Source organism: Thalassophryne amazonica, chromosome 15, assembly GCF_902500255.1.
Source record: "Thalassophryne amazonica chromosome 15, fThaAma1.1, whole genome shotgun sequence".
Lineage (NCBI taxonomy): Eukaryota > Metazoa > Chordata > Actinopteri > Batrachoidiformes > Batrachoididae > Thalassophryne > Thalassophryne amazonica.
Window position 1 is genome coordinate 80207949 of NC_047117.1, and position 20587 is coordinate 80228535.

The 20587-nt window shown below is 40.3% G+C and overlaps 1 protein-coding gene across 1 annotated transcript in view; it reads right to left on the reverse strand.

The window, feature by feature from the left end:
- sorcs3 (sortilin related VPS10 domain containing receptor 3) overlaps positions 1–18428 on the reverse strand; it is a 646076-nt gene extending 627648 nt beyond the window's left edge. Inside the window, exon 1 of the mRNA XM_034187360.1 lies at positions 17553–18428. Coding sequence (XP_034043251.1) covers positions 17553–18164 — 612 coding nt within the window. The 5' untranslated portion in view covers positions 18165–18428. The remainder of the gene's footprint in view (positions 1–17552) is intronic.
- Between the last annotated feature and the right edge of the window lie 2159 nt (positions 18429–20587).

Below are 20587 nucleotides of genomic sequence, written 5' to 3' on the forward strand. Positions count from 1 at the left end.
TTCCACCACAACACTGTAATGTCCCTTTAAACAGTTTGTATGAAAGATTGTTTGGGTAGTTTCTATGGAGATAAACAGTAACATCAGAGCACATGTATATAGTGCCAAATCACAACAAACAGTTGGCGCTTTATATTGTAAGGTAATGGTGTGGTGGAAATTACATTTACAAGGCCAATAGTGCCCGTAGTTAAAGAATCACCCTCATATTTAAAGGAAGCGCGTTCAAAGGGTGGGGGAGGGGTCTGTGAAGAGTGAAAAGGCCGCCTTTTGCTCCAGAAGTTCAGTCACGTATGCGAGCAGGTAGAGAATTTTGCGCCGCTTGCGTCTGATGATAATAGAAAACGGGAAACCAAAATCATGAGCGTTTATGTGCCGCCATTAGTGAAAGATGCTTACCCAATCTGTTCGATAATGGGAGATGTTTAAGCAGGTTATTGCCATTAAGATCCAAATGGAAATAATAAAGAAGCAGACCTGATTGTAAAGTTAACGCAGTGTGAATCCATTTTATAGCCTCTCTCAATCTCACGTAGATAAACCAGTAGATCACTTTAATTAGACAACACGATAATTGACTGCAGGTCCTCAGGTGGAAAAGTGTCAACATTACCGTCCGTCAGCGGCGGCACAGACGAGGCACCGTTCGCCGCACCCATGAGCGCGTTTTTGACCTGGTGACTAGTTGTAAAGGCGTGGGAGCAACAGCGGCCGCAGGAGGCCCGGGGATGAGAAAATGGAATAGATAGCGATGTAAAGAGAGAAAGAGACAGCGAGAGAGAGAGATGCACAGCAGGAGGGCTGTCGCTTTACTGTGGTCTGACATTATTTCATCACCTTACTGCCCTGCCCCTTTTGGGAAAATAGCAAGCGACAAAGCAAAGCAGCCACACACACACTTGCACAAAAGGTGGAAAAGGTCACACTGCACTGCACGGATGGGACTTGGAAGTGTGAAAATGAGAGCTCAGTATTTATTTTGTTAATCCAAAGGTGTGCTAACGGCACGGCAGGTGTTGCACCGCCAGGCTTTACTACACATTCTTCACATATCCCATATGGAGGGAGAAAAAAAGCATTTAATCAAATCGAAATAAGGCCAAATTAAATATGACACCGGAGTGCACCGATGTGATTAACACACATACTGTAATACGTGCACTTCCCTCACACAGGATCAGCACAAAAAAAAAAAAAAAAAAAAAAGATTAGACCGCTGCAAGGTAACTTCCATCTGGAAACATAAAAGTGAATGCAGCACCGGTGTTTTCTAGTGTGCCCGTAGCGCCGAACCACTTCCTGCTTTCTCGCAATGTGAAATCTTGAAAGGCGGCGTCGCAGACCGAACGGTCCGTCCCTAAAAATCGGTCCGCCTTTTGCATCTGAGCATGCGTCATTTCAGACCACAGCAGCACGTCTGAGATGGCGTCTCCTCACCCAAAGCAATCAAATGGATGAATGGGATTAGTATTAACCATCACATGACAAAGGTAAAACCTCTTAAATCACTCTAAAGTCAGTTTTAAACAGAAATTAGGCAGTTTTAAGCAGAAACGAGGCAAATTTCTGACGCTTTGAAATGTCCGATGCACAGTGAACGCATCAGCTAGCAGGTTGTTTTAGCCGCAGCCCTCTGATTGCTTCCATCGCCATTTCCATTTATGTGGAAATGATTGTTGTACAAAAGCTTCAGATATCTGTCACTGAGATCGATGATGACTGGAGTGCAGTTTGAAGCAGAGATGAGGCGTTAATCCGTGAACCGCGTCATCGGGGGGACTGATTTTTAGGGGGACCGTTCGGTCTGCGACACCAGACCTTCCTTGCATCCTGACTGGACGGCTTCCTGAAAGCCTTTATTAATGTGACACCGGCTGTGATGGTGCCAAAAAAGAAGTTTTAATATGTGATGTCATGAAGTGCAATCAGTGACCTTTTACTCAAGTTGTGAATTGCAGTCTTAAGCTGTGGTTCATTTCCAACAGAAGATAAGTGACAGAACTCAGTTCCCCTCTCCCCTGTGGTCAAGTTGAGTCATGTCTGGGAGCATGCGCTGGTCCTGCACTTCACCGTGTTCATGACACCAGGGAGCCGCGATGGCAAACCCGAGGCAGACGAGAGCTCCATCCCCACCTCAGAAGTAGCGATCTATCTGCTGCAGCCAGGGGATGCGTGGGCGGCACCCCCTTAAGCCTTCTCCATCCAACGGGGTTCTCAGCACTCAGGCACCTACGCACTTGATTACGCATAAATTATTCTTGTGTTGAAGAATACCCCTGCATGCTTTACTGCACAATGGGATAATAAAAAACAGAGGCTAAAAAGCTAACTGAATCCAAAATTGATTAATTTAACATGCACAGGAACGGATTTGCTCCCTATTGGCTGCTGATGAACGGGTCGATATTGATGACACTGCACAGCTGGCTGGCATCGTCCACAGTTCACGTTCGCTTTGAAGCAACCGAGGAACTTTTGTTCACCTCTAACGTGTGGACAAGATTACTTTCCAGGACAACAATTACAGGACGCTGTGTTCCTGCTGGAGTCCGAACAAAGCTGCTGGAGTAATTAATAATTGTGTCTTGACCAAGGTAAAGAAATAAAGTGACTTGTGGTTCATTTAGAGAAATCCAGTCAAAGAAACAATCAGTCAGACTGCACTGTATTATTGATCAGGAAGAACTCTGCTGTAAATGCAGAAAATTTCAAAGGGTTCTTTCAGTTGTAGGGTCAGCTGGAGTCAGGGAAGACAACCGCGCGCTTCATCAAGTCGATTGTCAAATAAATAAATGGACTGCATTTATACAGCGCTTTTCCATCTGCATCAGACACTCAAAGCGCTTTACAAATATGCCTCACATTCACTGGGAGCCATTTGGGGATTAAAGACCTTGCCCAAGGGCCTTTAGCGATTCTCCAGTCAGGCTGGGACTTGAACAGAGGATCTTCTGGTTTCAAGCCCAAAGCCTTAACCACAGACCATCACCTCCCCTAACTGTCCACTAAAGTGTCCTTGAGCAAGAAATTTAACCCTTGAAACCACCCAGTTTTTGTGTGCTTGACACTTTGACTCCACACAAACATAATAAAATTCATGAACTGCATGGGTTTTGTGCTTTTCTAGACAAAATCTGGGAAAACATGAAGAACTTAGCTGTTATAGAATAAACTCATGGGCAGTGGTGGGCACAGCTAACTAGTGCAGAGGATAAGAGAATATTTAGAGGGGAATCCTTCAAATGGTGATAAAAGCATCAAATTCGGCAGAAATACTCCTCAGACAATCCTCTTTTGAAAAAACTGATTGGCCACTTGAATTTTCAATCGGTGGTCAGGTAGAGGTCAATAGAAAAATTACACAGAAGTTAAAATTAAAAGATGCTCCAATCATATTGAAAAATATTCCACATTATTTGCCTGATCATAAAGATTTCAAAAAGGTATAGTTTGGACTATATGTGACTGAATTCTATGGAATTACGGGATAAAAACAGCAAGAATGGTGACAAAGGTCAGTGTCATTTTGTACAGGGGTCAAAAGTTAAAGTTGCTCCAATTTTGGTAAAAAGTGATGCAAATTACTAGTTGAGTTAACGGTTTTAAAAAGGAATAGTTTGGACCATGTATCATCCTTACTTGTCACATTATGGGGTAACATATGTCACATGTCATAGAATCCAATAGACGTAGACCTTGTTTGACCTTTACTTTGGAGACCAAGCATTCAACACTGTCAAAACGAATCCATTTATTGATCCTATTAGCTCAACCAATAATTTGCATCACTTTTTAAATGGTGAAACCTCATAAAAATAGTTGAGCTAAAGTTATCCAAGCTTAATTTAATGGAGGTTAATTGGTCCACTAACAGTTTCCAAAATTAGCTGAAAAGCTAAACTGCTAATGAAAGAGTTAGTTTTGCTAATTAGGTGTTCGCTCATTAGCTGAACTGTGCAAACAACAAAAAAAGAAACATTTTGTTATAGCAACATGCAGTGCTTTTTATATTACTTTTGGGAATTTTAAAATAATTTGGTTGGGTGTACTTTCCTGCCTCCACAAAAGAAATTGCTCCTGAATCTGTACACATGAAACTGGTGCTGCACATGAAGCTAACCAGAAATGAGACGTGACTCGCTGTGCACCATGTGCATGAACCGATCTATTTAGAGATTCGGCTTGCAAGCCTCATGACAAAGTGGTTTTAAATGCATATTGCGCCCTATGAGAAGGTCAAGAAGGGTCTCAGCTAAACTAACTGACTGGAACCACAGACAAGAGTGAAGCACTGGAGGCCAGTTCACACACATCCTCCATTCATGCTTTGTGGCACATGGAGTCTTAACAAGTTTGTACACTCTTAACCCAGATTTTGTTTTAACTTAAATTTCTGTGTTATCATTAATTATTCTTTCGTGTTTTGTAAAAAAGCATTCTCATTACTAAACTAAATTAGTTGATTGCACTATTCAACTGAAATTTTCGATGCAATGATCATGTTAAGCAGAGTTAACTTTTTGTCTCAAGTTTCTGTAAGGGAGGGGAGGGGCCCATTTTAAATTCTACCTAGCAACACGGTGTGGGTGTGTCCCGTGTGAAGACTCCACTCATCCTGCTGCTTCTGCTCATGGCTTGCTGTGCTCAAATTCAAAACCTGTGGATTTTGAGAGCAACACATAACTTTCTGGTCAAAAGACGGTTCGCTGAAAATAGCTTAGTGTTTAAGTGCTGCTGCTTCTTTTTTTTTCTCTCTGCTGTACACAGTGTACACTTGGCTGTGGGTTTTTGAAAGAAACACTGACTTAAAGAAAGTGGAATGTAGGCTTCAAGTTAGTTATTTGTTGATAACTTTCTGGAAATTAGTTTAGCCCAAAGAGTGGTCCAGTGAGAACACGTCAGCTAAACTGGTTATTTTTTGGCAATATAACTCATCATTTGGTGTGCTATTACTAAATCAAACACATTTCAACTGTTGCTTTTTTTAACATGCACTTAATTTTTTTGTTTAGGTTTAGTTAATGTATTAAATACTTTTTAAACAAAATTGTAGAACTTAAAATCTATTCAGTTATATTATGTGTCACTTTGTTGCCCTTTTTTAGTAAACATTTGTCACATGTTTTACAGTACAGTTTTAATGCATTTTGTCCTGTTTTTACTTGTCTTTTGGTTGACAAGGTGTTCATGAGGTGTTCCTTTGTAATATTTTTTAAATAAAAGTCTTTGGAACATTTAAATGTATTGTAGCAATCGCCGGGCCGGTTGCTACTGTAAGACTGTGAACTGTTATGCCACAGTGCATCATGGGAGTACAGGGTTTTGAGAGTTTTAAGTGTTGTTAATGTGTTTCATGTTAGTTTAATAGTGTGGTTAGTGTTGTATGGCTGGGGGGCCTGGCTGCCTTTTTGTTTCTGTCTTTTGTTTTTCCTTCCAGGTGGCTTGCATTTGGGACTGAGTGGCTGCGTTGCTGAGGTTATCAGGACCTCACCCTGATCACCTGCGGCTCGTCAGGACTCACAGCTGAGGTGCATCTATATGGATTGGAACATGGTGGCATTTAAGACTGGAGTATACAGTGTGTATTTGCCAGAGACTCGACCTTGTGACCAGACGGGTGAGATCGTCGTCTCGGGAGCCATCTCATCATCAGTGGATGCAGAGAACGTCCAGGTTTGATGCACGGTCTGTGAAAGAGGAGGGGGTGAGGTCTCACACTCGTCAGCACACTTCCTGAGGTACGTTAGATTTTGTGACTAACATTTATACAGTCAGTAAATGTGGTGTCCCTCACACCTTTTTATATTGAGCTGTATGTTAGTCATGTATCGGCTTCCACTGCAGTGGAGTTTTGTGAACTGGATGTTCCATGCCTGCAGGTTGGGAAGTTGATTAGTAATCAAGCCAGGAAGTGTTTGCTGTTTGTACACCTTTAAGTGTTCTCTCTGTGTGTAGAGTGTGGACTCACATAATGGTTCCTTCTTTCACAGACTCGGTTTGTTGCGGCCACCTGGGGGGTGTCGGCGGGGTCCTTGGGTCCGAACAGCTTCTGGCTCCGGACCGTTAGCGCTGCTGGGAGCGCACCACGCCAGACCGCACTTTCTGTTATTTTTGTATCACTGTTATGTATTAAATTCAGTTAGCCTTTGTACCGTGCTCTGCTTATTTCATACTGGGTCCTTCAAACGCTGGTCGGTTCTCCGAGCTGCGTCCGACACATAACAGTTAGTGTTACTGATTTATTGTGTTCAATAGTTCAGTTGGGTTAGTCAAGTGTCTATTGCCACCATAAGTGAAAAGTGTATTGCATTTGATGCTTTCCACCATTTTCTGTGTTGTTGGGGTTGCAAATAAAACGGCACCTCCTTGCGGCAGAGTGCAGAAAAGCGCAGAGCGTCTCGTTCTTCCACACCACTTGCCACAGTATTCTTTAATTCCTTCCCTTCCATACACTTTTGTTGAAACAATGCATTATAATCTCAAAATAAAGATGGAGTAGTTAATTAAATTACAAGAAAAGACATTACTTATATTAAGATATTGTTTTAACTATTGAATAATAATGTTTATTATGTTATTTGTTATATGTTTATGTATGTTTAACTTAAAATAGTTATTTTATACACCAATGAGAAATCATTTATGTGAACTAATGATTTTGAGTAACAACTACTACTGTGATTTGTTAATACAACTTAACCTGATTAGTTTTAGCTTGTGTAAAAACTAAAGCGGTTTAAGGCAACGGGTTTCCACGCAATTTTCTAGTAAACTCAACTAATTCAGGTTAAGAGTGCTTCCACAGCAAAGAAAAATAATGATCAAGAAAACAAATTTGTGGATTTGCAGATGCTAATCTGAAGATATGGAGGAGGGATCGAGGAAAAGAGGATAAATCAAAGGGTGAGAGAAGGTCCCAACCAAGGCTACATTATTTATAAGATTCCTCTGGGCCACAAGAGGAGAGAGAGAGAGAGAGAGAGAGAGAGAGCGAGAGCGAGAGCGAGAGAGAGAGAGAGAGCGAGAGAGAGAGAGAGAGAGAGAGACAATTTTTAGCAGATAAATGACATTCCTACTGGATGCAATATTGTTCTGGGTGAATAGTCAGCTTTGAATTCTAAATCAAATCATTATAAATAAGTATGTGTAAATCAGTGACTGCAAATAGACAGTACAAAAGCTGCCAGAAAGTGAAGCCAAAATGTCTCTACTGACACCTAGTGGTGTACTGCATTAACAGAGATCATAGTTTTCTGGAAATTATGATATTTCCAGGTGTGGAGCAGTGTGCCATTTCCTAGATGCTGTTGCAGTGATGAGCAACCCAATTTTGCGATTTTTGTTTTTTGTGTTCCCTTCACAAAATTAGTCAAATTTTCGTGACTGGGTTTTTTTTTTAACCCTCTGGGGTCCAAGGACATTTTTTGGACAGTTTACTTGCCTGGCATAAATGTATTATTATTGTTGTTAACAGCTCTCCCTGCATCCCACAATCAAGGTGTATGTCTCTTTTTTTCAGGACAGACTGTGCTTTCAGAATATATATCAAAAATAGGCAAGGAAAAAATAAAGCGAAAAATTATTTTCCACACACATTTATTCAAAACACACAGCAAACTATAATAAACAACTGTTTTGACACTTTATAAAGGTAATTTGAGGTCTTGTGTGAAAGACTGTACAACAAAAAGGTTCAAACAATAAATACAAATGCACATTTTGAACAATATATACAAAATGGTCTATGTATTTCATTATTTTGATATGGTAAACAGTGCTTTACGCAGAGAAAGCAACAGAGTTATCCAGTAACATTCACATGCAAACTAGTGGAGCAATCCTGATAGTTACACACTCTTTGTTTGAGCATGTGAGCTTGTCATCAGAGGCTCTCCGTCTGCTTTCACTTTCGGTGTGCGTAATGGCGCATGGCGCATTGAGTATGTACTAATAGTATGTACTCATTGGCACACCCAGGAGACTATTCAAATGGGCCAACTAGTAACATATCACTCCTGAAAATGATCTTTGGCTTTTCACGTGAGATAAATCTGCCCTACGATTGGATTTTGGAAAACCATGTCACAGTGAACCAATTCCGATTGGACACTCACATTGCGCACGTCATCACACAGCTTCTATGAGGAGTACAAAGATGGCCAATGGCTGGCTCGAAAGTCCACGGAGTTAACTTTTCAGCAAAAAAAAAAAAAAAACAGTAAGTTTCTATCTCATATCATTAAAAAGTTATTTATAATTTAGTAAAGCTTGATCTTAGCCGTCGTATACGACGCCGTCGGCCCCAGAGGATTAATTTTATTATTGTTACCCCTTCCCATCCCCCAACCCTAACCATAACCTAACCCTAATCCTTCCCCTAACTGAAACCATACCCCTACCCCCAGACCCCCTACAGCACTTTTAATTTTGTGCAGCCGTCACGGAATGTATTCAAATAAATTTGTGCTCCCGTTATGAAAATTTTATCTTTTTGTCACAAACCAACAGATTAAGGTATATTTTGTGATGCTGAATCAGAACATGGTAGGTGATGAGCTACTGGCATGCCATTTTAAAGATAAAGCTAAGTGCAGTTACCAACAGTGTATGCCATGCAGTAGCAGTTATAGGTTACATGCCATCTTGCTAACTGCAGTGTCACGAAAAATTTGCGTCAGACAAGGCTAACATATAGTACATTAACATCAAATCCAGTTAACACCATCTGCTCATGTGCTAAATGTTAGCATTAGCCAGTAATGTGTGACCATGCATGGGCACAAGAAAATGGTAACAGCAGTTTATTTAGATTGTTACCGTCAACGCGGCTTTTGTTAACTGCATTAGCGTCAATCATATGTAATGTGTGGGAACATATGTAAATTTAACAATGACGACTACAAACGTCATTATGCAACACATCTGCAAAAATGTTCATTTCTGAATGAAGAGTTTTCTTAATCCACCATCCATGAAATCAAAGAAATGTGGCTCCAAATAAAAGAAAAGGCTTTCAAAAATGTTATTTTATATGTAATGCAATTTAATAGCAAGGGTGCAGAAGTTATGTTGACGTCCTGATTTATTGCTCATTGGTTTGTCTATCAATCTGAAGACAAAATATCTCAAACAATAGTGGAAAGATTCCAGACAACTGTTGCAAAGAAATGGTGATTGGGGCATTTGAGATAACCATCAAACTTCACTAAAGTCTCTTGACCATTATAATTATTTGCCTCTCGGCAAAATGTCTTCAAATGTGTAATCCGCAAACAAGTATAGAGACAGATGGTTGCACCTTGACATTTTCTCCAAGACGTTGGTGGCTCAGTGGTGTTTTAAGCTGTGGTCGTTCCTTTTTGTACGAGAACTGCACCAGAGTTCCTGCTCAGTAGGACCAGATGGAGACGAGTTTCTCTGATCTGTCTCAGAGTCTTGACTGGGTTTTGCCCCCATGTGGTCCAAAATAACACACCAAGTATAGGGAACAGAACCAGAGTTTGATTCAGCTGGACCTAAAAGCACTGGAGTGAAACAGGTGCCATTAAAACAGAAATTTAAACAACATTAATTAATACTCAGAGGAATCACTGCAGCACCTCAAGGTTTGTATTTTGTTTTTTTTGCTTTTTTCCAAGGAGACTTTTTAATTTTTATGTTACATGTCATTGTTGTTCATGTTACGAGTAAATCCCTTCAGCTGTGCCCTTGGTTTTTACTTGACGTCTCCACAGTAGATCCAACGTGGATCAGCATGTTGACATGGCACAACTTTTACGCCGGATTCCATTCCTGATGCAATTCCACATTGCATGGAGAAATGTGGTAGGGGTGGGGTTTGCTTAATTAACGAACACAGGGATCCACAGGGATCTGTTTTAGGCCCCTTGCTTTTCTCCCTGTATGTGGCACCCCTTGGGCGTATACTGTGGAGTTTTGGGATTGCCTTTTATTGTTATGCTGATGATACTCAGTTGTACATGCCGATAACTGCGGGAAATCTCACTCCCATAAAATCCCTGGAGGACTGTCTTCTATCAGTGAGAAGGTGGATGTCTAGTAACTTCCTACTTTTAAACTTTGATAAGACTGAAATGATGGTTCTTGGTCCAGCGAGACATCGGCATCAGTTTGACCAGCTGGCGCTCAGCCTGGGTTCCTGTGTCATACATCATACGGACAAAATGAGGAACCTTGGGGTAATTTTTGATCCCACGTTGTCTTTTGACCTCCACATCAGGGATGTTACTAGGACTGCTTTTTTACATCTGAGAAATATAGCGAGGATCCGCCCCATCCTGTCCATGGCTGATGCTGAGACCCTGATTCATGCTTTTGTTTCTTCTAGACTAGATTATTGTAATGTTCTATTTTTAGGGTTACCACAGTCTAGCATTAGGGGTCTTCAGCTGGTTCAGAATGCTGCCGCCAGACATCTGACATGTAGCAGAAGGTCTGAACATATCACACCCATTTTGGCATCTTTGCACTGGCTCCCTGTCTCTGTGAGAGCAGATTTTAAGGTTTTGCTATTGACTTATAAGGTTGTTCATGGACTGGCGCCATCTTATCTGGCTGATCTGGTGGAACTCTACATGCCGGCCCAGGCTTTGCGGTCGCAGGATGCGGGACTTCTCTGTGTTCCCATTGTGAAGAAGAAGTCAGCAGGTCAAAGAGCCTTTTTGTATTGTGCACCCACCCTGTGGAATACTCTTCCTGCGACCGTGAGGCATTCTGAGTCCGTGGACATTTTTAAATCAAGACTCAAAACCTATTTTTATTCTCTTTCTTATGGATAGTTTTTATTTTTATTTGTTTTATTCTTTTCCTTCTGTTTTTATTTATGTACTTGAATTTTTTTATTCATTTTTAAGTATGTATTCAATTTTATGTTGACTTGTTTCATGTAAGGCGCCTTGAGACAGCTTTGCTGTGATTTGGCACATTATAAGCTAATTAAATTAAATTAAATTAAACAAGCTGGATGAACTCTGACCTATATGTGACCAATATGGGCTTTTTTTTTTTGGTGTGCACAAAATTATTTGCCTGTTGAGATTTGACTGTCAAACTCTGTTGAATGTTTTCAATTTAGAAATTGTTTTTAAATGTTTTTTTTTTAAATATGATTTTAATGTAGTGGTTCTTTAATCATGTATTTTATCTTTAATTATGTGTTTAATCAAATTAAATGTGTTTTACATTCTGCTTGATGTTCATTTTTTGTTTCATTTCTGCTTTTTAAATGTATTTTGTAGCCATTTGCATGCTGATGCTTAATACTTTGAAATGGCTGTTTAGACAGAGCTAAAGTAGTAGTGGTAGCAGTAGTAGTTGTTGTTGTTGTAATATTACTAGTACTAGTAGTATAAGAATAAGATGAATGATAAGAAGAAGAAGATGGAGATGACTAATTAATAATAATAATAATGATTATTATTATCATTATCATTATTGTTGTTGTACAAAGTGGTAGTAGTAGTAGTGGTGGTGGTGGTGGTGGTAGTAATAGCAGTAGTAGTACCATGTCAAGAATAAGAACATTAATCATAATAATAACAAGAAGATGGAACTGACTAACATTATTATCATCATCATCAGCATCATCATAGCTGTCCTTGCTGCTACTATTATAATTATCATTATTATAATAAGAAGTAGTACTACTAGTAGTAGTAGTACCAGGTCAAGAATAAAAAATTAATTACAATAATAACAAGAAGATGGAAATTACATGAATTAACATTAATATCATCATCATCACCATGGTAGTCATTGCGACGATAATTATTATCATCATAATTATAATAAGTAGTTGAAGTAGTAGTACTATATTAGTACCAGGTTAAGAATAAGAAGATTAATCATCATCATCATAATAATAATAATAATAATAACAACAAGAAGATTGCTATTATTATGATCATCATTGTCGTCATCATCACTGCTATTGTTATTGTAAAGTAGTAGTAGTAGTAGTAGTAGTAGTAGTAGTAGTAGTAGTAGTAGTAGTAGTAGTAGTAGTAGCGGCCACCAAATGTTTTGCATACAAAATGTAGGGGGCAGTAAATAGTTGCATCAAAACATTTTATGTGGATTTGAACAATTTATTGCCATTAATTTGCAGTTTGAACACCTTTGAATCATTTGTTATAAAGAACATCACAGAAAGGATCAGGACAAACAAGAAATTCACTAAATCTTTATATTATATATATATATATATATATATATATATATATATATATATATATATATATACACACACACACACACACACACACACACTCAACAAAAATATAAAAGAAACACTTTTGGTTTTGCTCCCATTTTGTATGAGATGAACTCAAAAATCTAAAACTTTTTCCACATACACAATATCACCATCTCCCTCAAATATTGTTCATAAACCAGTCTAAATCTGTGATAGTGAGCACTTCTCCTTTGCTGAGATAATCCATCCCACCTCACAGGTGTGCCATACCAAGATGCTGATTAGACACCATGATTAGCGCACAGGTGTGCCTTAGACTGTCTACAATAAAAGGCCACTCTGAAAGGTTCTCAGCAAAGGACAAGTGCTCACTATCACAGATTTAGACTGGTTTGTGAACAATATTTGAGGGAAATGGTGATATTGTGTATGTGGAAAAAGTTTTAGATCTTTGGGTTCATCTCATACAAAATGGGAGCAAAACCAAAAGTGTTGCGTTTATATTTTTGTTGTGTGTGTGTATATATATATATATATATATATATATAAAATGCAGACCAGCCCAGTGTTTGGTAGTAGCACTCTACCAGACATTGAAGACATTCATTGAGATCTAGCTCCAGATGGACACGTTCAGTTCAGTTAATTGTTCAGTTATATAGACAGTTTTAATAATATAGCGGTTTTATACATTTGTGGAGTTTAGCAAAAGAACCACTCTGGTGTTGTTTTTGCTGCACAGTGTGACTGAACATTGGTCCAACCTTTCTGGTAGGTCTCTGCTTGTGTGTGTGTGTGTGTGTGTGTGTGTGTGTGTGTGTGTGTGTGTGTGTGTGTGTGTGTGTGTGTGTGTGTGTGTGTGTGTGTGTGTGTGTGTGTGTGTGTGTGTGTGTGTGTGTGTGTGTGTGTGTTTTCTTTATGACACATTTGTCTTCAAAGACACACAGAACTCTACATGTATCCACCTGATTCTCAAGCAAGATTTTTGGAATTTCAAGCGCACACAGCCGGATCTACTGATGACTTGCCAGGTACGAGCGACCCGCCTCCCTGCGAGTCCGGACATGAAAGACAAACTCCAGTCAAACCCCTACATTCACACATCTTATGCTAATTTTCTTCCTCACCCCAACAGATGCCAAGCAACAAAGAGAGTGTGCACAGCATGTGTACGGTGCATGAAATAAACATCAACATGAGAGACGGCGGCACCGATCCCACTAAAAAGAGCTGACGGCTTGTCCCGTGCCATCAACAAATGAGGCTGTAATCACTTTTCTTTAAAGAATGCATTTGTTTTGATTCTGCAGTTAAGTAGGAAGGCTCAAGGTTCCCGTGGAAGAGATCAATCTGTCAAGATCACCCTGATATGCATCAATCCATTTTGTACTCAGGCTGTCAGTCACAATGCCATTCCGCTTAATGCCGTCGAGGAGCGCCACGGTGCCGAACCTCAAAGATACTTCAGCTAAGAACTCATCACCTTGCTGTCAGAACACTTCATCACACCCACGCCCATAAATATTATAAAAGACAGTCTCAACATCGCTGTGTCTTGCGTTCCCCGTAAATATGTAAATTTAAGGTTTGACGCAACCCGAGGCAGCCTGAGGCGGACACGTGGAGACACGGAGAGAGAGGGCGAGACAGCATGTTGGACTGGTGCAGAGAGAGACTGTGTGAGGGCATTATCCCGGTGCGCACGTCTCATCGCCCCACCGCAGGGAACCTGAACCAATGACAGCTCCTCCTGGAGGAAAACATGACTGAGCAAGCTGGTTTAAATACGACTGCACACTAAGATGCTGTGAATATGTTCGTTCCAGCTCAAAAACAGACAATATGTCCATTTTGTGTCATAACAAAAACACCAACAGCACTAAATGCAATATATTTTTTTTCCTTCAGTCGGTTCATTAATTACAAATCTTTCTGCAGTTAGAGTTTACATATGTAGCAACCCAGGCTTTGAACTTGTTTCTACAAGTGATACATCAGTGAGATGAAAAACAAACTACAAAATATTATTTCTTAATGTTCCTGAACAAAAATATTTATTTGAAATAATGGTGTTTTGACTATGTGTGATTTCATCATCACTTGTGTGTGACTTCATTATCAAGTCATTTTTAACAATCACAAATATTTTTTTTTCTGAGCAGTGTATGCTTCAGATCATCCATCTGGGCTTCTTGGTGTTGGGATATACCAAAAAAATTGTGTTTTTCAGACTATGTTTTCCTTGACCTTAATATTTGACCTTTGATCAATCTACTCCAAAATCTAATCACGTCTCAATAGCTATCCAACTAATATTCCCACCAGGTTTAAAAGAAATCCATCCTGCTGTTTTGGAGTTATCTTGTTCAAAAGGCACACATGCACCAGTTAAAACAATATCCTGCTTTGCCACGTCATCTGCACACAGGGCAAATATTTTCCACTTGCAATATCTTTGTGCTGGGTTCACAAACGTGACGTCCCCTGAATGTTGCGGATGTCTTTCAATGGCGAAAACAAATTTGCCAACGGCAGGAGATTAAAGTATCTGTATCCTCATTTCAGTCAATGCCAGGATGGTGGCCAAACGGTTCAAAGCTCACCCCTGCCCATTCTCTATGTAATATGAAGTCGTGTCAGGAAGGGCATCCGGTGTAAAACTTGTGCCAAATCAACAGATCAGATCTGCTGTGGCGAATCCAAGCAAAAACAAGGGTGAAGGTGAAGAGACGTACTATCTTGATTTCAGTCCAGAAGAAGTAAATACTTTGCTATGAACAATGTAAATGTTCTCCTGAGACTCGATGTTCATCAAGGTTTGATGGACAGGCTAACGTAAGAAGGAATAATGTAGAAAATAGTCAGCTAGCTACAGTTAGGCTTAACAATGTGACTAGCACAGTCTAGCTTGCTAACAACGGCCTTAAAGATAGACAAGAGCAAAATATAACCTATAACAATAGAGATTTTTGACAAGTCTGAAATATACATTTTGTTATGTCACACATCCTTATTAACCAGCATTTCATTTGGTTTGTTTGGGTTTCATTGTGATATGTTAAAATACCAATTCTGATCAGAATAAACTGACTGAAAAACAAATTCTGGTTTGAGGTCCTGGTGGGATCATCATAATGTTCATTTGAGATTTGAGGCTTATTGTGTTGAAGACAGTGGTCCTTTGTAGGCCTTGATTCCCATTGGTGCTGGTGCTTATCCCCAAGAGTCTTCAACTCCCATTGGACAGGATACCAGTACATCTCAGGTTACTTCCCCATCCTTGGCCAGGACCTATTTAGAACTGGGTGAACTGGGAAAATGCAAACAAAATGTCTTGTCCAAGGACACCGAAAGACAGCATGAAGCATAGACCTTGAATTGAATCTTGGTCTACATATTGTTAAGCCAACTCCTACCCAACAGAACCACCTGCTCTGCCCTGCATGGACCCTGATATTGCCTTTGTGACATTTGTCACAGAAGTTTAAAATGGGCTGTGTCAGGCTTAAATGTTGTATTTAGCAGGTCATAAAACTGCGGGACTTTGAGGGTGTTTAAAAAGAAACCTGGCTACATCTTGCTGAGAAAAGTACCTAAAAACCCATTTGCACATTGTGATGACTTTAAAAGATTGCTCAAGCATGAGCAATGACCTGTTCCAAATACATGTTTGGAACTGGTCATTTTCATTCAGAGGACATAAATTCAAATCAAGCAGCCCCACAGAGATGGTGAAGATGCTGTCAAGGTGAAGGCGGTTGGACCACAGTATCCGGTAAGCCTCCTGCTTACTCTCACTTAACTACTGCTGTACTTAACTTGGACAACTCCAAACTCGTCTCTGTCCACTCCATTCATCACTCGGTAAAAGCACCAACAGCCAATGAAGATTAAGCAGTAGTTCTGCTCTCTTGGGAGGTGGGGGAGCAGTGGACAGATCTCTCTTTTTTGCCACAAAAGAGTTTCCACACATAGGCCTCAGTTTCCATTACAATTATTAATGATCTGAGGCCGGTGGGTGGCAACCTCCTCCGTACCCTCTCCATCCAGCACACACTCCTGCAGCTGCACACACACACACACACACCTCACAGTGGCTTGGTCTGCACTTAGGGTTAAAAAAAACAAACTTATACACTGTGTCATAATTAGCTCAGACATGCCATTTTTCTTTGAACTGGAACAAAGCGAAAAAAAATAGGGGTGGTGTTGCTGGGGGGGGGGGGGAGCAAGGGAACATATTAAACCTGTGGAAGCACAAAAACGAGCTGATCATGTTTGCGTAAATGACTCCACCTCATTATTCTCTTCTTATGAGGGTCATCGTGTGAAAGAGGAGGGTTTTTATGTATTTTGAGAGCTCTGACTGCAGTCTGGATTGGCGATGTAGAGATGCATAAAGTGCCACTGTGTGAAGTATTTGATGCTGCAGCAGAGATTTGCACGTTATGACAGCATGATGGCTGCATCTTTTTTTTTTTACCTTTACTCCATCATCATGACACTCACAGGACTCCTCTGCACCCAGGAGGAGGGCATTTTATTGATTGATTTATTATTATTATTATTATTATTATTATTAAATGAAACTGTTTGTCTAATCGATTTAGAAAATTGTCCAATATCCATAATTTTGCAGGGTTTAATTGTGTGAACACATATCATGAGGCACCAGTGTTTCAAAGAGGCACTGATCTGCTGAATGCAGAGGCACAACCTCCATACACCGAACACCCCCCCCCCCCCCTGTAGGCAGTCTGTGGTAATGCAGCCAGGACAGACACCGCCACATGGTACGTAAATGTAACTGTGGGGAGAAAAATCACTTAATTTAATCTACTCGTTTTTTGGTAGAAAGCAAATCATCCAATCATTCAAGAAAAGCACAAACACTTCCAGGCGGGAGAACCTCATCAACATGTATCCAAAAGATTTAGAAATATTTAGGAGTCGATTGATAACACCACAGGTTATGGATTTGATTTTTTTTTTTTTTTTTATCTGATAAACTGATCAGAAGAAGATTCTTAAACAATAAGTGTGCTGGAATCAATCCAATGATAATTCCCGTGCGTAAATTACGCACAAAAAGCAAAGGTAAAGCCAATGACAATTCACAATCACTGCACAAATGTGGTGTTCAGGATAGAGTGCGCGTCCGGAGCTTGAAGTGCACCTGTTAACGGCCAATCAACTGCTGCACAAAGCGCAAAAGAGCCTCCGCGATGTGCGCCACGGAGTTTGTAGACAGCTGGAAAGACGCCGCTGCGCGTTGGAAAGAGTTGGATTGAAAAGAGGGAATAGCGAGAAGTGGTGGAAAAAGCTGAGGTCTACTCACGCTGCTGTTTTGTCCCGACCAGTAAACCGCTGCGTGGTTGTGCGCAGAGTCTCCAGTAAGCGCGAAAGTGCCACTGACGAGTTTGGGCTCCTCTTGACGGTTATTCCCTCTCCCTTCGTCCCTGTTCCATCTGAACTCTGATCGCCCCTGTTTGTGGCCATCCAGCAGCGCCACGAGGCTGCCTCGTTCCTCGGAAGCCTGCATCTCCGCGCCGGCTCTGTCGCCGAACTTGAAGAACTCCGGACCGTTTCTCTTGGCTCTCCTGAGCCCAGCGTCCTCAACCCCGCGGTGACTTTCTGCACTTTGGCGTTTGCCTGGTGCGCCTTCCCTCGTGCCAACCCCATCGTTAGAGACCACCTGATGGTCGTAGATGTTTTGGTCGGTAACCCCGAGTTGCCTGAACTTCGCTCGGATTTTTTCTTGGGCGTTTGGCTCGTGCATCGGGCCAGCGCGCGTATCCAGCAGTAATTCCACCTGGTGAAGTTGAAACGGCGATGGACAAGACGCACAACTTATCTCCGCTTTGGCACACGGGAGGGTCTGAGCGGCGATTATCAGCCAGATACCCAGAGGTAAGTGCCAGCCCGGGTACGAGCCGACCCAAGTCTCCATGGCTGACAGAGATTTGGGGGTGCAGGACCTTATCCGACGCCGCAACTCTCGTCAGTCTCTCAAGTCGATGTAGAAACAGCTCGATTGTCCGTCTTCTGATTTTGGGATGGAAAAGTGCTCTTCGGCAAAAAAAAAAAAAAAAAACGAAAAAAAACGAAAAAAACACTGTTCGCGTTTAAGGATCTATGTACCAGGAAAGCCACAACACAGGAGGGAGGAGCGGTGTTGCAGCCAGCTGCCGAGTGTGCGCCCGGAAGAGAGAGAGAGAGAGAGAGAGAGAGAGAGAGAGAGAGAGAGAGAGAGAGAGAGAGAGAGAGAGAGAGAGAGAGAGAGAGAGAGAGAGGCGCTGTCCGTGGTGCTGATCCGTCTCCAATTATTTCACCTTTCAAAGTAGTTTGCATTTTATTCAACACAATTTAACTAATATATTATATTATATTATATTATATAGTAAGGTTGTGTGCCCACAGGTTCCTGTATATTGATCTGACAGTCGAATTATGCAAATTCATTTTATTTCATTTTCACAGAACTCGAGTGAATGATGAAAAAAACCACTAAATGTTGGTGTTATTCAGATTTTGGATGTGGATAATGTCATTTCTGCCTTTTCCAAACGAAACTTGCAGTTTTGTTTATTGTTTGTTTAGTTTTTAACATTTCAAATACACTGTCAGCTGATCTTCATGAAACTGGATTATCAACTTTACCATCTCAAAACAATTCTTGGGTTTTGGTGTTGATCAAAATGTGGTTGTTTTTTCATCAGTTTTAAGTAGGGTTTGACGACTAATGAAAATCATTAGTCGACGTCGACTAATCATTAGTAGCCTATACCTGCATTCATTTACTCAGCATAGACAACCCGTTTAAGATAATTCGCCTGCCAAGGTTCAAACACTTTCTTCAGTGGGTGAAGGGAGGGGTGGCAGCTCCAGTAGGTCTATTCTTTAAAGGGCTAAATTAACTTAATAAATGGCTTTCGACTAGTCGACTAATAACAAATAGCTGACTAGTCGGATGTTAGCTAGTCGTAGTCAACTATTCCAACGAGACATCCCATCCCTAGTTTTAAGCCAGTGTCCAGTAACCAGAATTAAACATTCATCTTAGAAAATAAGAATAGCAATAAATTCTGGTGCTGATCTTAATCCACAGTTTATATATGTAAAGAAGCAAAAAAAAAAAAAAAAAAAAAGGATAGCCCTGTTGTCTTTGTGGATGGTTGCCATCCAGGGCAATAAGGTGGACCTATAAGCTTCTGGACGTGTCCTGAGATATATGCAACTTTTTAATTAATTTATTTATTTATCTCTTGACACTGTGATACATTTCTCAAAAAAATAAACAAATAAACAAATCAGCCACTGTTCACAATAGCGTAACAATCTATTTCTAAAGAACCAATTGATTTTGGGATTTTCAGATTTGGATACACTGTAAAACTCAATGAGTTAGATGAACCCAAACCATTTGAGGAAACCGATTGCTTTAAACCATTCGAGTTTGCCAACTTAAATAAAATAATTTTCAAAAATCTAACTGTTAAAGTTTTAGTAACTTAATTTATAGTTAATTAAACTTATGTAAATCTAATTCATGTTTTTCAATAAAAAAGTGACAAATTTCTGCCTAAAAAATTTGCATTACATTTGGGATTAGATTTTTTTTGATGCATTCTTTGGTTTACTTGCTGACTCTGCGTTGTGTTGTTATGACTCTGCCCATTCGCTCCCCTCAGGACGCGAACTCATCATCTCTGGCATGGAAGTCGGACTCTCTAACCAGTAGACTAAAAGCCAGGACTCTGGCCTTGTGACTAGAGAATTCTTTGCAGCTGTTGGGAGTGAGGTTTACTAACTACATCTGCACAGCGACACCTGCTGGCCTCTGTTACATAAACTCAATTAAAATGAGTGAATGGAATGCACTGGAAATACATCACCAACACTTAAGTGCCCCAAAACTTTAAATGCACTTAAAGGAACTGAGTTGTTATGACAACAATTCATTCTTGAGTTAGTTTAATTAATGGAAATGAGTGACTATAACTTTTTCAAATTTTGACTTACATTAACTTAATTACTGTATTAAAATGGAGTGTTCAGTTTCACAGTGATATGGATTGTGGATCTTTACTTTCTTTAACATAAGATGGGAGACTTTGACAGCACCTCACAAATGAGCACTTTGATCTCGATGAAACCTGTCAGTCCTACACTCATGTGATTTTAATGACTTTGCTGCGGCTGCAAACATGCACTGATCCCGATGAAAAATTTAGGGATTGTTTGATCTGAGCAGATGTATATGTTCTCCAAGTTCACTTCTAAAACTGTGATTGCAATTGTTCCTCTTGAAGTTATAAAATAAAGCAAATGTCCCATCATTTTCTGATGTGTAGCCACCTCTATCTCATGGCC